Source organism: Eptatretus burgeri, chromosome 8 (genome assembly GCF_056783735.1).
Source record: "Eptatretus burgeri isolate ZD-2024b chromosome 8, Ebu_testis_v1, whole genome shotgun sequence".
In the NCBI taxonomy this organism is placed as follows: Eukaryota; Metazoa; Chordata; class Myxini; order Myxiniformes; family Myxinidae; genus Eptatretus; species Eptatretus burgeri.
In genome coordinates, this window is record NC_140968.1 from 4,146,733 (window position 1) to 4,166,812 (window position 20,080).

The 20,080-nt window shown below is 46.3% G+C and overlaps 1 protein-coding gene and 1 pseudogene across 2 annotated transcripts in view; both read right to left on the minus strand.

The window, feature by feature from the left end:
* Window positions 1-3,875: 3,875 nt before the first annotated feature.
* Window positions 3,876-4,016, minus strand: LOC147020959 (signal recognition particle RNA; annotated as a pseudogene).
* Window positions 4,017-7,630: 3,614 nt separating this feature from the next.
* SYT11 (synaptotagmin 11) overlaps window positions 7,631-20,080 on the minus strand; it is a 35,129-nt gene continuing 22,679 nt past the window's right edge. For both annotated transcript variants that reach the window (XM_085890687.1, XM_085890685.1), the window contains exons 2-4: window positions 16,372-17,240; window positions 10,427-10,547; window positions 7,631-9,789 (exon numbers count right to left, since the gene is read on the minus strand). In XM_085890687.1, the coding sequence (XP_085746813.1) occupies window positions 9,482-9,789; window positions 10,427-10,547; window positions 16,372-17,217 (1,275 nt within the window). In that variant the 5' untranslated portion in view covers window positions 17,218-17,240 and the 3' untranslated portion in view covers window positions 7,631-9,481. The remainder of the gene's footprint in view (window positions 9,790-10,426; window positions 10,548-16,371; window positions 17,241-20,080) is intronic.

A 20,080-nucleotide genomic window follows, 5' to 3' on the forward strand; every position in this document is an offset into this window, starting at 1 on the left:
GAACGAGCTGCTTAAAGCGGCTCGTTTTCGTGCAGGCTCCGTTGAGGTATAAATCCCTGGCATTTCTGTCTGCGCGAATAATTAGGTACATCGACAATTCGGCGATCGACCCTGTAGCGCGTGGACAGAAGAGTTGGCTGGTTTATGGTGTGGTTAAAAACACCCGTAGCTGGGTTTCGGTGTTGATCCGAAATCTGCGACTAGATTGCTCGTTCGGTGGGCGCGCGCGGCCACAATTGCGATAAAGGCGGTCGCCCGCACGCCAGACGCTCACCACGCCCACCATCTGCACTCCACAGTCTGCAGCAGGTTCGCTTACATTTCACGAGGTATCAATCCCAGGGATAAACACTACCCTCGTATGTCGACGACGGGACAATCCTGTCCTTTTCGTACCTGCGGCATTCTTTCATGAAGTCTTCGACACTCTTCACTCACTCACGCACCCGGACAACTCATGACCATGTGCTACGTCTGACCACGTATCGACACTGACGTGCACCTTTGGGCCAAGCGATGTCTTCAATGCCAACGCTTCAAGATCAAACGTCATACTTTCGCACTGCTTGGTAGTTTTTCAACAACAGATATGCATTTAGACAGGGTCCATATGGATATTGTTGTTCCCCTCCCACCATCAAACAGGCCCTGCTATTTGCTGACTTGTATTGACCATTTCACCCGTTGGCTGGAGGCTACACCGATAGCTGGCATCACAAGGTTCTCCGACGCTCTGAGAAGACCTTCATACTCGATATTAATGGTGGTCGGGAGACGGTTTCCATAGATCGCTTGAAGCCAGCTTATTTTGATACAGCACCAGAGCCGACCCTCCCCCCGACAGGTGGTTCGACACTTGTGATGGTACCCTCACCGTCATACATGTACAACTCACCTTGTGCACCATGCACACTTTCCAGCACGATATTTATGAGTACAATTCTCATCCCAACTCTCTCTTCCTCATGTGTGGTGACTTCAATTGTCATCACGCCAGTTGGCTGGGTGTGGGTACCTCTCTCACCTGTCATGGCACGTCAGCAAAAGACTTCTGCGACTCATTGGGACTGACTCGATCGGTCAACTTCCCGACCCGGATCTCAACCAATGGTACTCCATCTCTTCTGGATCTGATTTTGACAAATTTCCCTGAAAATATCTGCTGCTCTTCCTTCGCTCCAATCGGTTCTTCTGACCACGTCCTTGTCAAAGTGGACATCTCTCTGGCTGTTATCAGAGAACCACCTCAGCACCGTCGAGTCTGGAATTTCACTCAAGCCGACTGGGGGGTCTCCAAGGAGCCCTCAAACTTCTAGACTGGTCTCCCATCACTACTTTCTCCGACATCAACTCGTCCTGGGAATTTTTTCAAAGAAACTTGCTCTCTCTCATGCACAGATTTATCTCCTCTCGTCTTCAGTTGTCCTACCCTTCCTCCCGCCCATGGTTCACTGAAGCTTGTGGTGAGGCAGTTGTCCTGAGACAACTTGCCTTTGCCTCATGGAAAGCAAACCCAACTGAGGGCAATCTCAGTTCCTTCCACAAAGCTCGGAACAAGTGTGTATCTACCCTCAGGAGAGTCAGGAAACAACATCTTTGTAATCTCAAGTTTGAACTCTCAAACCTCTCTCCCTCCTCCAGTGTTTCTGGTGTATGTTCCCCCCTCCATCCCCTCCTTTACCTCAAATGGAAGCACAGCTGACACTGCATGTGAAAAGGCTAAATGGCAAAACTCCGTGTTTGCTTCTCCATCCTGTGTCCCAAACCCATCGCTTTCTGTACTCACCGAACACAGTCGCACACAACTGTCCCTGGACTCTGTGTCCTTTTCTCCTGACAAGGTGGAGAGCTTGCTGTCAAACCTCGACTCAGATTCTGCAACCAATCCTGATGACATCGGCCCACGTGCTCTAAAAACCTGCTCTGCTGCTCTTGCTCTCTCTCTCTGTTCTATTCACCCTCTCATTTGCTCATCAGCAAACATTACCGCTTGTTAATCAGCAAGCATGACCGCTCTGCATGAAAAAAGGTGCAAAAAACAGATCCCTGCAACTACAGACCAATCAGCCTTCTCCCAATCATCAGCAAGGTTATGGAATCCATCATCGCTTCAGACATTATATCCTTCCTCTTCTCCAATGGCTTGATTTCCGATCATCAATTTGGATTCAGACCAGGTCACTCTACTCGAGATATTCTGCTTCAGCTTTCCCAACAATCTATGGAGGTCCTCAATAGCAGACATGAAATCAGAGACATATCACGTGCTTTCGATACGGTCTGGTCCCCCAACCTGCTCACCAAACTCTCTTCCTATGGTATCCAAGGCCATCTCCACTCATGGCTTGTAGGCTTCCTCTCCTGTCGCAGTCAACGTGTGGCCCTAAATGGAGTTCTTTCATCCCTCTTCCTGTCCAGGCTGGAGTTCCTCAAGGTAGCGTTCTGGGCCCTGTTCTTTTTCTGGTTTTCATCAATGATCTCTCCGACTCTCTGGAAAATCCTATTTATCTCTTTATTGTTGACTCCACCCTCTGCCATCCCTCAGACTGGCAAACAGCAGTCTCTTCACTGTCTGTAGATCTAGATAAAATCACAAGGTGGTCCAACATGTGGAACATGTCTTTCAACCTGAACAAATCTCACACTCTCACAATGTCTCTCTGAAAGGACTGTCTGGAAACTCCTCAATCTATTTTCTCAACAATCCTTTTGAAGAAGTCCTTTCATTCAAGCTTCTGGGTCTCACTATCTGCCATAATCTTTCCTGGGATTTAAGCCACATTTCCAAGCTGGCCTCCAAAGCCAGTCACCGACTGGGCAGCACCGTTGTGCAAAGTCCTTCCTTGGCCCACCTGAGCTCCTGACCACAAACAAAGCTTTCATCCGCAGCCTGATGGAGTACTGCTCTCCCCTCTGGGATGGTGCTTCTGCCTCCCACCTTTCTCGGCTTCACCCTGTGGAAACCAAGGCATTGAGGATCATTGGTTCCTCCTGTGATGAGGCCGAGTCTTTGTGTCTCTCACTCTCTCACTGCAGGCAGGTCGGTGGTCTTTCTGTCTTCTACAGTCTCCGCTCTGGCCTCGCCCCCCCCCGCTCTGTCTGCGATGTCCCCCCCCCCCAAATTTCCGCAGGGCACTCAAGGTCTGCCAGCAACCCCATTCTGGTAAAACTACCAAAATCACGAATCACTGCTCACCTTCACTCTTTCATTCCTCTTTTTTCTGCCTTTGGAACAAACTCCCTGACTCTCATCAATCCCACTCTTCACTGCAGGTCTTCAAAACAGGTGTTCACCACCATCTCTTATCTCCCCCCATCCAAAACTACGATCTTTTCTACCCCCCTAATCCACCTCCTTCAAATTCCCTGCAGTGTCCATCTTGTTTACCCCGTATACCCCACCCCATTCCTCTCCCTCTTTCTTCCACAGATCTCCCCAAACGTCTCTGTTCCCCACTGTTTTGTGATTCCCTCTCCTGCCCCTTGTCTGCTGCTCCCCTTGTTGTACGTTCTGCATGTTAGCTCTTATACGAGCCTCGACATGGTATGTATATATTGTTGTGGGCCGGGGGTCAGTGACCAGAACGACCACTAGGTGGGGAAAGCTTGCGTCGTCTCCCACCAAACTCCCCGGAATTATAGGCCGTCGCTCGGATAACTCCGCGAGCCGGCGGGTCGTTTAACCGACTGTGGTCGCCAATATTTCAACTGCGTAGCATATGGTTTATTTGTCTATAACCTCTTCTCCTTTCAGCTGCTCCCGTTAGGGGTCGCCACAGCGGATCATCCGTTATGATCCGCATACCGATTTGGCACAGGTTTTACGCCGGATGCCCTTCCTGACGCAACCCTGGTCGCCTCTTACGACACAGGGATAAGGATTGGGTTTCGCCATGATTCCGGGCTGCCCTACACCCTCTCATAGCGTGGCCCAGCGCAGAACTCCCGTCCTCAAGCGATCCTCCAACCCAAGCCTCCGAGTAGCCGGATTACAGGCGCACGCCACTACGCCCGGTTGTTTATTTGTCTATAACCAATTTACCTGATTAACTACACGATTTCGACTACCGGGGAAACCATGCCCTCGGCATGTCTTGCTCAAATGAGATCAGAGATCTGCGGTAGAGCTCAACCGACTGCGGTAGAGTTCCAACGACCGACTACCAACTCCGGTTCGGGTGCAGCCGAGCGGAAACTGCCAAAGCCGTGCCGGCTGGGATGAACGGACTATCGGGGATAAAACCCCGCTTAAACTCAGATCCGAACCATGCTGGACCAATTCAAGAAGGGACAGAAACGGACTGGGAATATTTCTACAAATGTTTATTTACAATAAAAAGACAAAGGCAAGACTTAACGCGAATATGCAAGAAGGAATATTTACAATGAGCAAAAACACTTATTCAGGTCTACTTACAAGACGGGCCCACACGCAGACACACACACACACAAAATGAAAAGAAACCCAGAGTCTTTATTGGACCCTCGCAGCCGTGGAGAGAGACAAGCTGGGGGTCATTGTTCGGTGGTGTACCTGACCGTCGGAGGAAGGACGTGCTCCGCGATGCGGTACCTGACAAAGGTCGTTGGTCCGGTCCCCAGTCGCACGTAGGGACTCGTGGTCCGTGGCAGAGCTCGGGTGGTGAACAATCGGGGTCCACGGAGGGACGTCAGGGTCGCTCTGTCCTTCCTTAAAACTCCTCGTAGCAGCCACCGTGAAACTCCAGAACCCCGTACAGCCACCGTGAAAGCAAACTCGACCCGTTACAGCCACCATCAAAGCAAACTCGACCGGACCCTTTTTTACAGTCTCGGAGATTTTATTGGCCTCTCTCCAAGGGGAGGGGCCCTTGGCGAAAACGCACCTCGCTGTCCGCCTCTGAATGGCCAGGGTCCTCCGGCCCACCTTTCCGGAGCGGGGCCTCGGCCCCTGCCAGGAGACCCCAGTTACTCCTCCATGTGGCTTCGCTCTCGACGAGTCAGCACCGTGAAGGTCATCGTACAAGAATTACAACGTTCGTGGGAGCCGAGAACTGGAACCGCGAGACCCCCTCTCGGCAAGTTAAGGTACGAGCAGCTAGCGGGTGGTGATGGAGCACGACGGGCCGAAGGGGTCATACAGATGGGATGGTTTATTAGATGTAATAACCTAACTAAAAGAAATCGCAACGCACGCCTTTGATTCTTGCACGAGACAAAAGGAAGAGGATCTGACTACACACATACTTAACGACATAACTGACTTTTGGGACATCTGTATGTTGAACGCAAATGGTTTCCAGATCCGTAACAATATTTTTTTTAAGATTTCTCTCCTTACCATGATTCATTTGGATAAGCCTGCACTCACGTTTGCCTGGTCAGACCGTGAGAGCCACCAAGAGGAAGCTTACACGAGTCCGCACGTGGTACGAGCTTGCTCGCATCTGAGTAAGGTCGGAAGGAGCTGTAGAAGTGGACTTCCTTTTATAGTAGTTCTTATAATCAATCTGCTTGAATGTGGGCATTAATAAGAATTGTAGTCTCAGTTAATCACTGCATCTGTTTTTTAATTTACTTAATATCAATCGATTCATCTTGATGTAACTCATTTTATTAGAACTTGTCATGAAATGTAATAATCTGTGTCTCTCTTTTAATAAGGTCTTATTTTGTAGTGGAGCTAAAGGTCCATAGCCATTTGGCTCCGCAGAAACATTATTCGCTCGCTGCTTTGCTGGATGTCTCGAGAATGCAACCCAAATATCCCCTCCCTCTTCTCTCTGTTTTTAGATTTCTAATTAATGTTCTTGCCATTTGTGCTGACTTGCCTTTGTAAAGGAATTGTCATGCTTGATAATGATAGCTTGATACATTATCTGTCCAGAATTGCCTTGCTCGCAGTTGGCCCGTTACTCGAGACCCCTGTCCGCTTTACCCCTGTCCGCCTGCGCAGTTTGTTGTTTCTGACCAGGGCGATAAGAAGCACTCTCCGGTTTTTATCAGAACTTTTCCCCTGTCTCGATAAATATGTAAAATCCTTCACATTACTCTAGCCGGCCCTGCCGAGGTTAGATGTGGGTCATTGTGACCCGACTCCCCTCCAGATTCCTGTCCAGTTTATTTGTGAGAAGGTCCTGCACGCTGTGCACTCGGGTCACCCCCCCCCACCCCACCTTCTCCTGGGTTCTATATGTAGATGAATTCCTGGAAGCTCCGATTTGCGATGACCATTGCATGATTGTCTCATCAATGATCCTTTGTTCCGTAATTGCTTATAAAAGATTATCTGTTGATGTACTTTGCCTCGAGTAGACAATTGAGTTTCTTGAGTTCCACAACAGAGCCGTACTCACACTCTGCTCTGCACTCTATCTGCTCTTTTATTCCTCTCTACATTTCTCCAGTTGTGTTTCTGATTGGCGCCATGTCCCGCGTGTAAATGATTATAGGGTTCTCATAAGTGTCACTTGGCAGAAGGGGCTCATAAGTGTCAAGGGAGCAAGTTCTGCCCTGTGTCTCTATTCAATTTGCTGTACATATATGCCATACAAATTTCCCCCGTTGTATGTGTTGCACCCTCACAAACACCCCGCATCTGTGCTTTGCTATTTCTTGTCAATAAAATCTTTACTGTCTATATGTGCCACACGGATTTCCCCCGTGTTTCCCCTATATAAATATAAATAAACCCGTACATGTTTTCTTCCAACCGGCTCGTGGCGTCTTTTCAATATTGGTCAAACATCATCCGCACTATGCCTGGTGTTGGCTTAATGGTTAGGGTGGTGGGCTTAGGAACCGAGTATCCTGAGTTCAAATCCCACTCGGCTGTTGAATTAATACCAGGTGGGGTTGACTCTGCCTGTCATCCTTCCGAGGTCGGCAAAATGAGTGCCAGCATGCTGGTATCCTGTGTCGGAGTGGCGACCCGTCCAGGATTGTGCCCAATAGCCAAGGAGACTGCTTCGGCAGCACCAACGCTCTGCACAGAGTATGGTCCCAGTGGATGGATGGATCATCCGCACTCGCGATAGCCGGGCAGTTTTACCCCAACTATTTTGCTCCATTAAATCGGCAGTGCTGCACTCTGTTCTGCTCGGCAGTAATCCGAGTGCACACGGAGGGCACGAGCCTCGGTAGTGGGACTATGTCACTCCCAGGTAAACGGTGTTAGACGGAGGAACACTGGGAGATTTGGCCGTATAATTTACATCCGTGATTGCTTCGCAACCTGCCAGGCCGTGGAGTTATCCGCATCATGTCGGCCTGCAGGACCAGAGGTTGGGAAGAGTTTGAGAAGTTTCCCCTTGTAGCGAACCCAAACAATACATACCACCTTGAATTATATATTTACATACACTTTACTATCTCCACTACCAAAAAAGGCATTCAATTACTTATTTATTAATATACTCTTTCCCGTCTCCACGACCTACACATTTATTTATTTAAATGTAAAATCGACATGTACCACTTTAAGGTGTGATTTGGGGCCGTCCTCAATGAGGACTTGCATTCTTGCTGAAAGATAGACATGAAAAAAAACAAACGTGGTCACTACATAGCTCTACTTTATAATTACAATGGTAAATGACGGAAGTAAAGCAGTCATATGGAAACAAATCACACATTTGGACAAACATCATTTCATCATCGGTGCCTTTATTTTAATCAGACTTGCAGTGAAATTAAAAAAAAGCTTCTTTTTGTGAAAAAAAAGAAGAATTTACAACACATGTCTCGTGAACGGTCAAAACTGATAAAAGCACACAAGACAGTTGAGCAAGGACTGCCTTTAGCCGTATTCTGCAGACATTTGCCTCCTGTGCTCACTGTGCGCATCGTGCCAGGCCGGCGGACATATTGTGCCTGTGAGCTGTCGTCGGTATGACGCGTCGGTCTCAACCAGCAGATAAAGGAGAGCCGTCATGAAGGATGCAGGCAAACATGACAAGCAGCAAAGCCAAAAAAAGCACATCAATCTGAGAAGTTCGATCCAGGCATGATGTGGAATAAATTACACCGGCATGGACTCCAAATAGGAATGATTAAATCGTTTACCTACAGCTACCACCTACAAGAATATCATATCAATTGCCTATTGGTATTTAAAAGTATCAAAGCTTGTAGATGCTAGCTATAAGTGTTACAGCCTTCAGAGCCTACATGTCTACAGTCATGCAAGCTGAGTTTTCCACCGAGTATCGAGGGATGAAACATGTAAATGACACGAGACATGGCACCAAGTGCCAGCAGGACACTGTGTGAGTGTATTTCATTGCATGCCAAATGAACGTTAAAATAAGTTCAACTTGAAGGTGTATGGTGCTGTTAGTCATGCTTTACGATGGTGTCGGTCAGAAACCTATGGCATGGGTAACGTTATACGGCTGTAACTTGTCTTCCTTCGAGAGAGAGAACCAGCGCCGAGTCGACTACCAAAGCCTGGAGCACCTCGATTACCAAAGTCAAAGTATAATGGAGTTTTTCACTTGTCGAGTCAAAAATAAATTGCTTGCACCGCAAAAGGAGATGTGCGTGTATAACTTGCATCTTCGGGATAAATCCGTAAACACCGTACCACTCGAATCACAATATTGTCATCAAACCACAATGCCGGCATTTTATGACATATAAAAATGGAGATATATGGACCCTTAGGTATCCGTATATGGACCAAAGTAGTGCTTAAGAGACCCAAAACGTCACAGGTTTGTTTCTCGAGACGAAACATGGTATATACATCTATTTTGTAGATATATGTATGTTGCGATCAATTTCTTTACGCGTACAAAACATCGAGGTTTGAAACAAGCGGAATTCTGGTCGATTCAGGATACACAGACGGAAGACGAGAAAGCGCAGGTGAAGAACAGTCAGAGGTAATTGGCAATTATTGAATCACCAAATCTATTGGAATTATTTGGGGGTGCAATGGTGGAAGATATCCTGCCCAACCCAATGAGACAGTGGGATTAACTGGGGCCGTTAAAGTACTAGTTGTAGTCGTAGTAGAGAGCAATGGTGGAAGAAGATATAGAGTAAGTAGCTCGCCTCCCCACAATAAATCTCACCTGCACAGCATGACAGTGAAGATTGTACGACAGAAGGATCGACAGAAAGCAGACGACTTTAAATTGTCGAGTTTCTAGATGTCAATCCGAATAGTAATCATTTGTCCATTTTGCTGATTGCCAAACTACAAGCAAGTAAATATCAACATTGCGCAACCGAATTGTCCGAAATCTCCACTCGGTAGCATTCCCCAGCTGGAGTGATTTGGGAGCGATGTTTGGTGTGACATCGCGATCATAACCATTCGAATTGGGGATGACGAGGGTAGATAAGGATACCAAAATGAGAGGACAACCGTATGTGAACCAGGAACCTTCTGGTCACCAGGATGAGGGCTTTGCCAGGCTTAATCAAGCAGGTGGTCTTTGCAGGGCGGTGGCAACGCCGACCAGACGTGGCATCTAGCGGAGTCTGGTGAGCTCGGTCAGTAGTCAGACAGGCTGTGCCATTTTGCGACCTGCCTCCGTGGGTGCTCGATGACCTCACGCCAATGCTCTCCACCCGATCCCGGAGCTGCCGGTCCCAGCAGCAGCCTCCCGATCCCCTCACTCTTGGTCGTGCGATCAAAGTTGATGATGTGTAGCTCGAGCGAAGCATCGGGCAGGGTGTCGGGGGTGAGATCAAAAGCAAAGGACTCATTATACACAGGACTCAGTGTTCCTCGTTTCACATGCGTTTTCTTTTTGGCCACGCGCCGACGCCCGATGTACAACTTCAGTTTCACATAAGGATCTGTGGGTGCAATGGGAGAGTCCTTTTATTCAATCACCAAAGCAAAGGCTCATAGAAGACCAATACCACAAATGACAAGACAGCATTTAACAACGAAGAGCTTCGTCGGGTTATATACATTACATATGCAGCTGATCACTGGCTGACACACAGAACAATTAAAAATGTCACCAGGGCAGATCTGAAAACCAACTGTCTATATTAAGGCATGCGGACACATACTCACAAGACAGAGACTGATTATAAGATGGCGATGCTGAAAACAGATAACTCGATAAATAAAGACAAAAGACAATGCTTGAAGAGACTAACAATACACATCAGAGGGAACGCACTTATGTTTTAGCCGTTGAGTCAGTTTGATTCCCGACGCGACTATAAACGATCACACTGGATGGGGTATCCCAACTATCAGCATTTGCTCGTGGCTGTGGAAGATCCCCGTGTCTTTCGCAAGAGTAAGCCCCATGGCCTATTTCAAAATTCATGCCCCGACTTAGCCGTGGAGTTGTTGCCGGCCCCCAGAAGCACTCTACGCGTGTCAAAGTACAATTATAGCTCAATATACTTAATGAAATCGATGGATGACCTGGAAGTCATGCCCTTTAACACGTCGTGATGGGTCGGGCAATCATACCAGATAGGGCAACGATGTCAGCCTTGGGCAGATGTCGCGCTTTCAAGATGACTGCACTTAGGCGATTGGCAGCTGGCTGGTAGGACAATGACAGCAACAGCTCTCCCCGACCCACGACCTTCTGCTCACACACACACACACCATGCTATCGTCAATTCAGCAGATGTCTAACGGTGAAGCTAAAATGACTACTACTGAGAGAATGTGTCCCATGACAGCTTGGGACATAACCATCGCGGCTGGAAATAATGGGTCCCAGCTAATTGCCTTAAACATGATGAGCAAGCTCTTCGTTCCGACATCACAGTCTCTTGGGCGAAGGAAGTGCAGAGCTGAGTATTCGGCTCAAGCTATGATATTTCAAAGATGTTTTTGTTTTTTTATGGTCCATTAAAGAACCCAAGATCCTCCACCAAGATCCACTCCAGATCCCTCGAGCATCGTGATTCGGTTAAGTGTCAAAAGCACGGTCTTTGCTGAATTGCTGCCCGACTGACTATAAGTGGGCATCGTTTGAAATGCATGTGGTGGAACAGAATCGGACTGAACAACAACACAAGACGCTTGAACGGCACAACGGTGGTTTGAAAACAAATGACTGAAGACAAAACAAAATCGAAGACAGTAATCAAGCAGGATGAGCAGTTTACATTTTGTATCCCACTGTCACAGGCCGGATCTGAATTCGGACCTCAACCAAAATCGAATCGGCTTATTCTCGTCACCATATCAAATCATCCACCATGTTTTGTCACAACTTGTGCACACCTTTTTTGAGATATCATGCTATGAATTGTTTTTGGCCCAATCGCTCAATGTTCAAGGCACGAGCCTCGACATGGTGTACAAAAAAACCCAACCTGACCACCAATTGTCATCCGAATCCGTCCGTAACTCTGAGATATCCTGCTCACAGACAAACACAGACAAAGGCAGGCATGCAGGCAGACAGGGGTGAAAACATAACCTCTGTCCATCTTTGGTGATGGAGGTAATCAAGACCAATAATGATTTGTCCTGAGTTGTCGGTGACGTTGAACCGCATGCCAGGTCACGTGATGTGACCCAGACGTCACGTGATCTGCACTTCATCTCAGACGTTGGTGAGGACGTGTGTGGTCGATTGAACAGACAGTAATTACATCACGATAGTATTATGTACAACACATGCTATGTGGACACGGGTGCTGCATGCGCTCCATTCAATTGGATAATCACCCGACTGTTCGGTTTGTACCGGTAGATAGATACGAGCCATAGATACAGCCAGAAGATTACTTGATGTAAAGGCGTTGATCCATGAAAAATGAATCAGATGAAATTTGGTGGAGAGGTTGGGTGTCGGACAGGTTCAGACCAGGTCACTCGACCTTCGACACGCTGCTTCTACTCACCAAAGAATGCATGGAGGTCCTCAATGTCAGACATGAGATCAGAGCCGTCCATCAATCGAGGCATATCTCGTGCTTTTGATACAGTCTGCCATCCTGTCTTACAATCCAAACTCTCTGCCAATGGAATCCAAGGCCAACTCCACACTTGGCTTCCCGACTTCCTCCACTCTCATAGTCAACGTGTGGCTCTCAACAGAATCCTTTCATCTCCTCTTCCTGTCAAGGCTGACGTGCCCTAAAGCAGTGTTCTTGGCCCAGTCTTATTCCTGATCTTCATCAATGATCTCCCTGACTCTCTGGAAAATCCTCCTTATCTATTTTCCAATGACTCCACCCTCTGCCATGACATCCCTCATCCTTCAGACCGGCAGCAGCTTCTTCCCTCCCTTCAAACCTTGACAAAATCACAAGCTGGTCAAACACTTGGAACATCTCTTTCAATCCTGACAAATCTCACTCTCTCTATCTCTCCGAAAGGACTGTCTGGCAAGGGTATCATTATCAGCCATGATGTTTTTTGGGTAATCCGTATTTCAAAGTTGGCCTCCAAAGCCAGCCACCGACTGAGCATCCTCCATCATACAAGGTCCTTCCTTGGCACTCTTGACCTCCTATTCACCTGTAAGGCTTTTATCTGCTCATCCACAGCTTGATGTAGTTCTGCTTTCCTCTCAGAGCTGGCTCCCCTGCCTCACGTCTTGCTCAGCTTTATGCCGTGGAAACCAAGGCCTTCAAGATCATTGCAATCTTCCTCGATGAAGTTGAGTCTACAGGCTTATAAGTTCACCATCGCTCTCTGCCTTTCACCACCTCCTTTCTGGTCTTGCACCCTCTGCTCTTTCTGTGATTTCCACCTCCTCACCGATTTCTGCAGGGCACATGTGGTCCACCATCAACCCGCTCCTTGTGAAACAACCAAAGCCCAGGATCATTGCTCATCTCCACTCATTTGTTCCTCAGTTTTCCCCACCTGTGAAACCAACTTCCATATTTCTCTTCAATCTCATTCTTCCCGCCAGGTATTCAAAATAGCTGTTCATCACCATCTCAGATCATCCCCATCCAAAACACTGATCTTTCCTACCCCATTAACCCCCACACGCAAAGCCCACCTATTTCAAAAATTCCATTCTTTCTTTCCTGAGAGTTTGCTGCTAGATCCATCTTGTCCACCGCATGCATACTCCCTGACCCCTCATCTCTTATTTGTCCAAACCTCCCTCTAGTTTGTCCCTCAACACGGCTGCAGGCATTTCCCCCATCTCTTTCTGCTGTTCCTTTTGTTCCGTTACATCCTGATGTGTTCTGTGTTCTAGCTCTTCCACAAGCCCTGACTTTGTATACAAGAGCAAAGAACTCGCATTACCAGTGTTTGAATACAGTTGTGGAGAAATAAACTGCAGGCCACAATCGGAAATCAACAAGCTAGCTATCAAAAACAAGGAAAGTCCTATCAGAAATGAACAAACTCGACAATAAAACAGGGAAACTGTTCACTACCAACAAAATGTTCGACAGAAACCAGTGCGTTCAGAGGATGTCGCTGCCAAGACGAGGAGAAGGGTGCAGCCTGGTGGAGCTCAACCAAGTGCACAGAACGACGACTACAGGATTGGCAGATTAAACTCGAAGGAAGACAAGAAGCCAAAAACAGGTCTCTCTAACTCAGCTTGCAAAAAGTTTCCAAGAACACGTGCGAATTAAGGATGTTCCAAAGGATATCGAAACAGCAATGAAGACAGCTCCAAAGTTTTCGAAGACGACAAAGGAAAAGTGCAAAACAAAAAAATATCACAAACTGACGATCATAAACTGATAAGACGAGCAGACGGACGGACATGAACCAATTACTTAACGCCAATTTTCGCTTGGTGTGCACGGGGTAATAAACGTCCAAGACCAAGGACACGATACCATTGGCTTTAATAAGATGGTGGGACCGAGTCAATCGGCCAAGTGTAGATTCTGCTCGGTAGAAACAAAGCACGAGTCACCTTCTCTCGGGATGTAAAAAAAAACCCATGTCAGAACAGCTGTACACACAAAGGCACAACAAGGTACGTAGAGTAATCCACCGGCACATCCGCAAAAACTTCAATATATCCGGGAAGCATTCACGAAACGTGACAGTGAAAAACGAGGACATAATGCTCATGTACGACATGACCATCCCATCAAGCGTGAACATACAAAACAAAGCATTGCGACCGGACATATGGACCGTGGCCCGAAGCCTGTTTTCTTGCTTAAATTTTTGAGTTCCGTAGTCCCCGTCTTGGGAGTACTTAGGACCAGGCTAAATATGTTGAATATGTGAATCCGAAGCCAAAAACAAAAGTTCCTCAGTCTGAAAATTGCATTTTAATGAGAACTGGTGCAAAACATAGCAATATATATATAATATATATATGTATTTAATGGTTGCTAAGGACCTGTTTTCCCTAGCAACAGTGACATGATAGTGTTTTTATTGAATTTGAACCATGCATGACGAGTGCAAAAAAAAAGAAGGTGAAATTAGGAATTGCTGAGGACCTTTCACAGTCGTACATTGAAGGGTACTTTTCATATCTGTTGCGAAGGAAGAAATCTACCCTAGCAACCATGTATTCGTAAACGTTTTATTTTCAGTGGAACATTTCCATTTGCTTATCAACCACAATGCCCTAATTTGTCCATTAAACTGTAAATAGACCCGATGGCAAGAGAGGGATAGAGAGTGGGTGGAGGGGGTCAGGGGGCAGATCCCCAAACATGCATGCTTATATCAATCTGTTGAATCTGGAAAGAATGTCAAACTTCTCATATCAACATGAGAATGAAAAGATATATTCCTTACAATACATGTCGATGTCACAAAACGCCCATCAAGCAATCCAGGTTTAAGTACGTATGCAAGTCAACATCTGCAAACCAAAATAAAACAATAGTCTGTTGAAGTTATATTGCACAAGTGTGCATGTACCCCATTGAAACATTCCTCTGATGGTTTATCAATGTACTTGGCATCCATCAGATGCCCACAAGCATCAACGCGTTACAAAAGATGTTCTACAACCGACGCGCAAACAACCCTTCCATGCCGAAAGCTAGTCTGAAACAGAATATAATCTAAAAATCATCATCATCATCATCAGGATGAAGGGTATCTGTTTCCTCAGGGCCAGAAATCTCGAGCAAAGGCACAACATTCTCACAACGTACATATGAACAAATGTCGCTGCAACGGTCGGTACAGGCAGTCTAGTCGATATTTAGACGTAAATCTTGACATATTCTTGTGTACTCACGTTCATGATCCTCAAATCTCCTTTCTTGCTTGCTGGTAGCTCTCTCAAGCTTTGATTTATCCATGAAGCACATGTAGCACTCTCGACGATATCCACGTCCGATGAGGATTGCAGCAAGTCTTTCTGGCGCTGTACCGAGCTCGATGTTAAATTTTTCTCGAGCGTTTTTGGCAATTTCAGCTTCTCTGCTTCCAGTAGATTTCCACTGATGAAAAGTTGTCCCAAATTTCATCAAGTTCACATCAGAAAAAACAAAAAACAAAGAATGATCATCCCTTTTGACCGTTCCATAATGCGCATGGAGCAGGCCGTCGAGAGGCGCTCATGATCGGCTGTTTTCATGGATCTCTATTTATCAAACAGCCAATTATGGGATCTCAAATTTGTTAGAGACCCTGCAGACATCGGTTGTGATTGGTCGACTAAGTATTATGTCATCACAATCGATTCTTTTGGGACATCTTATCGATTTTCCAATTAGAAATTCTGCAAAACACTCAACCTTTGTGGAAATGAAGATCAGTGTTTGTGATAGGAGGTTCAGAAGCTGACATTGGTGTGGACATGAAGTCCTCGCACAGAATGGACAATGGAAATGCAGTTTTTAAAGACTCAGTCCACGATGCAACAGCATTCTGATATTTAAAAAAAAAAAAAAAGAGAAAAGACAACATTGCTAGTTGAGGTGTCAGTATTCAGCTTTGGTCGAAATAACGTGGAAATCTGATAAAATGAACAACTACCAGGATGTGAACAATGAAGTCAAAAGAACGTGGCAGCTGAAGAGTGACAATATCATACCAGTGATAGTTGGAGCAACGGGAATGACAACAAAGAACCTCATGGAGGTATTAAGAACAATCCCCAGGAATATCACTATAAACGAACTACAGTTGGAAACCGTCCTGGGCTCAGTGACGATCCTGAAGAGAGGCCTCGGCACAAAACTTTGAAAACAGAAAACTTCACAGGTTGGTCCATGAATCGTGACCCCCTTCCTGAAATGGACGTGAATACTTCCAAGTCCCGGAAGGTCTCCGTTCCACCTTCCGAAACCCGCAAATGGAAATTACAACCAAAGAGAGATCGAACTTTGTACTTTGCTTTGTGTGATCTCTGCAAACTTTGCACGGATTTATGTCAGGATTATTGTTTGGCATTACACCATAGCAAAGATAATATGCAATCAGTGAGCACAATTTAATTATTTATCAACACAGCTGCAAATTTCTACATCCGTCTGAATTCTTGCAAGTCTCACCTGGATGTTCCTTTTGATGATGTCGCGAGAAAGGGATACACGTTCTCCATTACTCAGGTCAAGACCAACGAGTGAAACCATCACTTCCCCAATCACGTCGTCGCGTGAAAAACGGTCGAAACTGAGCACAAGGAAGTGCAGCACAAGGCCTTGAAGCTGCCCCAGAGGTATGCCATAGAAGGTGAAAGTTTCGTCAAAAGTTGGGTCAAGTGTGCGCCGAAGAACGCGGGTCTTCACCTTGTGCTTCTTTTCAGGTAAAATGGTCATCTTGATGTAAGGGTCGGCACTTGCTGTACGCTCATCAACGATTGGTAAGCCACGAGCTTCTTCAATGTTCACCACCAGAGCTTTCTTGCTGAAGTTGTACTCCACTGAGAAAAGCAACTTCCCCAACTGCAGCTCTTCTAGCTCACTGGATGACGAGCTTGTTGACCCAACTCCTGGCACTAACTCTGACGGTGACACTGGCTTTACAAGTAGAGTTTTTCCACCTCCACCTCTACTCATCCCTCCTCCATCTGGAGAACCCCTGGAGGTCCCTCTACCCGGTTCCAGCGGTGCTTCAGCCAAAAGCGTATTCTCAATGGCAGCCGGTGTGCGGATTGAACCACCATCAGAAGGATCAGGAGGGGACAAGTGAAGGGGCTTCTTATTGGGCACAGAAACTCGCCGTCCACGGAAGGTTCGCTTCTCTTGCAGTGCTTCTGGATAGATGCTGATGCCCTTGAGCATGTGAATGAAACGATATGGGGGCTGCCCAGCCACCTTGGCTGCTCGACGTTGACAGCAGAACCACAGAGCTGTGCTCACAGCACCAGTGATGGCAAGCAAGGCTGCACCAACCATGCCCAGCACTATGGGCGAGGCCTCTGCACACATCAGGAAAATTTAGTTTCACAGTTGTTCTCAACATCTTAAAACATATTGTTGTGGTTTTAGACCCCCAAAGAGAAAGAAACACACCCACCATATATATATATATATATATATATATATATATATATATATATATATATATATATATATATATATATATATATATATATATATATATATATATATATATATATCAAACCTAGTTATCTCATATTATTCTGTTTTGCTTTTATGTACACTGTATTAATGTTGGCAGATGTGTGTTGTGAGTGTGCAATTAGAAATCCAATATGTATCCTTTTCTTATTCTACAGCCATTTCCCACATTGTGCATCACATACACTCCCTCCACTAAAAACCGGCGCGAAAGCTCAGCACGCCGTTTATAAACCTCTCTGCAAACGTCACACGAAACCACTTTAGACTGGTTTGGTGGGAACAGAGGGCTGGAACCCTGTGCCAGATGGCTCGATCCATCATGCAAAGGAGCAAGTGTGTCAAGAGCCCAAAAGACAATTGCAGGATACCACCGGAGGTCGAAGTACCAACGCACCTGACCTATCAAGTACAAGGGGAGGATCTTTCGGCAGCCACAACTCCTGCGACAGACTTAGGGTGGAGAGGGGATGCGAGCGGGGGTAAGCAGATTCCCCATATAAGGTGAAGACAGTTGGTCTTGAAGACAATCGAACTTGGAGAGATGATGTTCTAACTTCTAGTGGCTTCTTGTCTCAGGCACACACTGTGCATACTCTCATCAATCCGATTTCCTCTCTGCCTTTCGATTCACCTTTCCTTCTTGTTCTCATTTTATTTTTCACCATCTTTCATTGTTTTATGCAGCTTTCATCTCGTTCTCGCGCCTTGATTCCTTTCACACATCCAACACTTCTCGTCCTTTCACACCTTGGCATCGAGCCATGTACGTCACGCTGCGCCGCCTCGTAACATCACCAGCCCACTTCGCCTCGTACCTCCCGCATTTTTCCCGCAAAACTGCGCATCAAGTTTGTGCCATGGATGGTCCATCACAGAGCGCACAGAGAAGGCAGCGTGTTGGCAACATTGAGGGACCGAGAGCGAAGCGTGAGGGTTCGGACGCAAGACCATCGGCCAAAACCATTGGGCGGTGCAAGCTCAACCGGGCCGGTGCAATGTGTGAAGGGGGCATGATACATGACCCCATCTGCTTCTTTCTCTCATACTCATCTTGCCCTTTCCCCATCTCTCTTTTCCCCGGATGGAAATGGCATCAGGTCATTGTAAAGCTGCTAAGTGAGTGATTAAGGTTCTGAGGACGCGAATGAAAATAATTATAATCTCCTCTTTTGTACATATATTCTTGTGGAATTACCTCCTTTGTAAATACAGTGCCTTCAGAAAGTATTCAGAACCCTTGACTTTTTCACATTTTGCTGTGTTACAGTCTGAATTTAAAATGGGTAAAATTGACATTTTTCTCACAAATTTATTTTCACATGCCCAGCATGATGGGTAGGGCCTCTGTTCACATCAGGAAAATTTCGTTTCACAATTGTTCTCGAAATCTTAAAACATATTGTTGTGGTTTTAGATCCCCAGGCAGAAAGAAACACACATATATAGCCACATGTAAGATTTGTGGTCTGACGAAACCAAGATGGAACTTTTTGGCCTGAATGCAAAACGTTAGGTTTGGCGCAACCCAACACAGCACATCACCCAAAGAACACCATCCCTACTGTGAAGCACGGTGGTGGCAGCATTATGTTATGGGGATGTTTCTCATCAGCAGGGACTGGAGCACTTGTCAGGATGGAAGGGAAAATGGATGGAGGAGAAAACAGAAAAATCAGAGAGGAAAACCTGCTGCCCTCTGCAAGAAAGCTGACATTGGGACGGAAGTTCACGTTTCAGCACGACAACGACCGGAAGCACATAGCCAAAGCCACACTGGAGTGGTTAAGGAACAAAAAGATAAATGACCTTGAGTGTCCCATTCAGAACCCTGACCTAAATCGAATCGAAAATCTGTGGCATGACTTGAAGTTTGCTGTCCATCAACGCTCCCCACGCAACTTGCCTGAACTTAAACAGTTTTGTCCAGAAAAATGGGCAAATATTACCCAATCAAGGTGTGCAAAGTTGGTGGAGACCTATCCCAACAGACTCACAGCTGTATTTGCTGTCAAAGGTGCTTCCACCAAGTGTTAACATATTTTTCTTCTTCCTCTTGCGTATGGCAGCTTGGCTGCCAGGTAGCTATCGTTTTGTTGGGGTGCGGCCGTGCCCTGATACCAGTACACTGGTACTTATTTCGCTAACCTCAGAAGGATGACAGGCTGAGTCAACCTATGTTATGGGGTGTTACACTAACACCCATGTAAGTCAACACATGTTATGGGGATGCTAACACCTGGTGTTAATTCAGCGGACAATGGGGCTTGAACTCAGGAGCCTAAGATCCCAAGCCAGCCACCCTAGCTACTAAGCCAACACAAGGCCAAGTATAAAACTCAGGGGGGGTGGACACTTATCCAACTAAGATATTCCAGTTTTGTTTGTTAAATTAATTTTCCAAAATTTGTGGAATTTGTTTTTCACTTAGAAGTAGTTGGTTTCGATGTGTAAAATAAAGGAGGAAAAAGTCTGATTTAATGGAATTTAATTCCAGGTAGACTTTCTGTAGACACTGTACGTGCTTGGAACCAGCTCGTGTCTTGACTTATTCTGTCCGCTCTGATGGCGGTACAATGCAGGTGTAGGTGTTTGACCAGGTTTATTTGGACTTAATAAGTGGACAATTGCATAACCATTGGTCTCGCTCGGCCAACTAATTAATATCAGTTGCGTG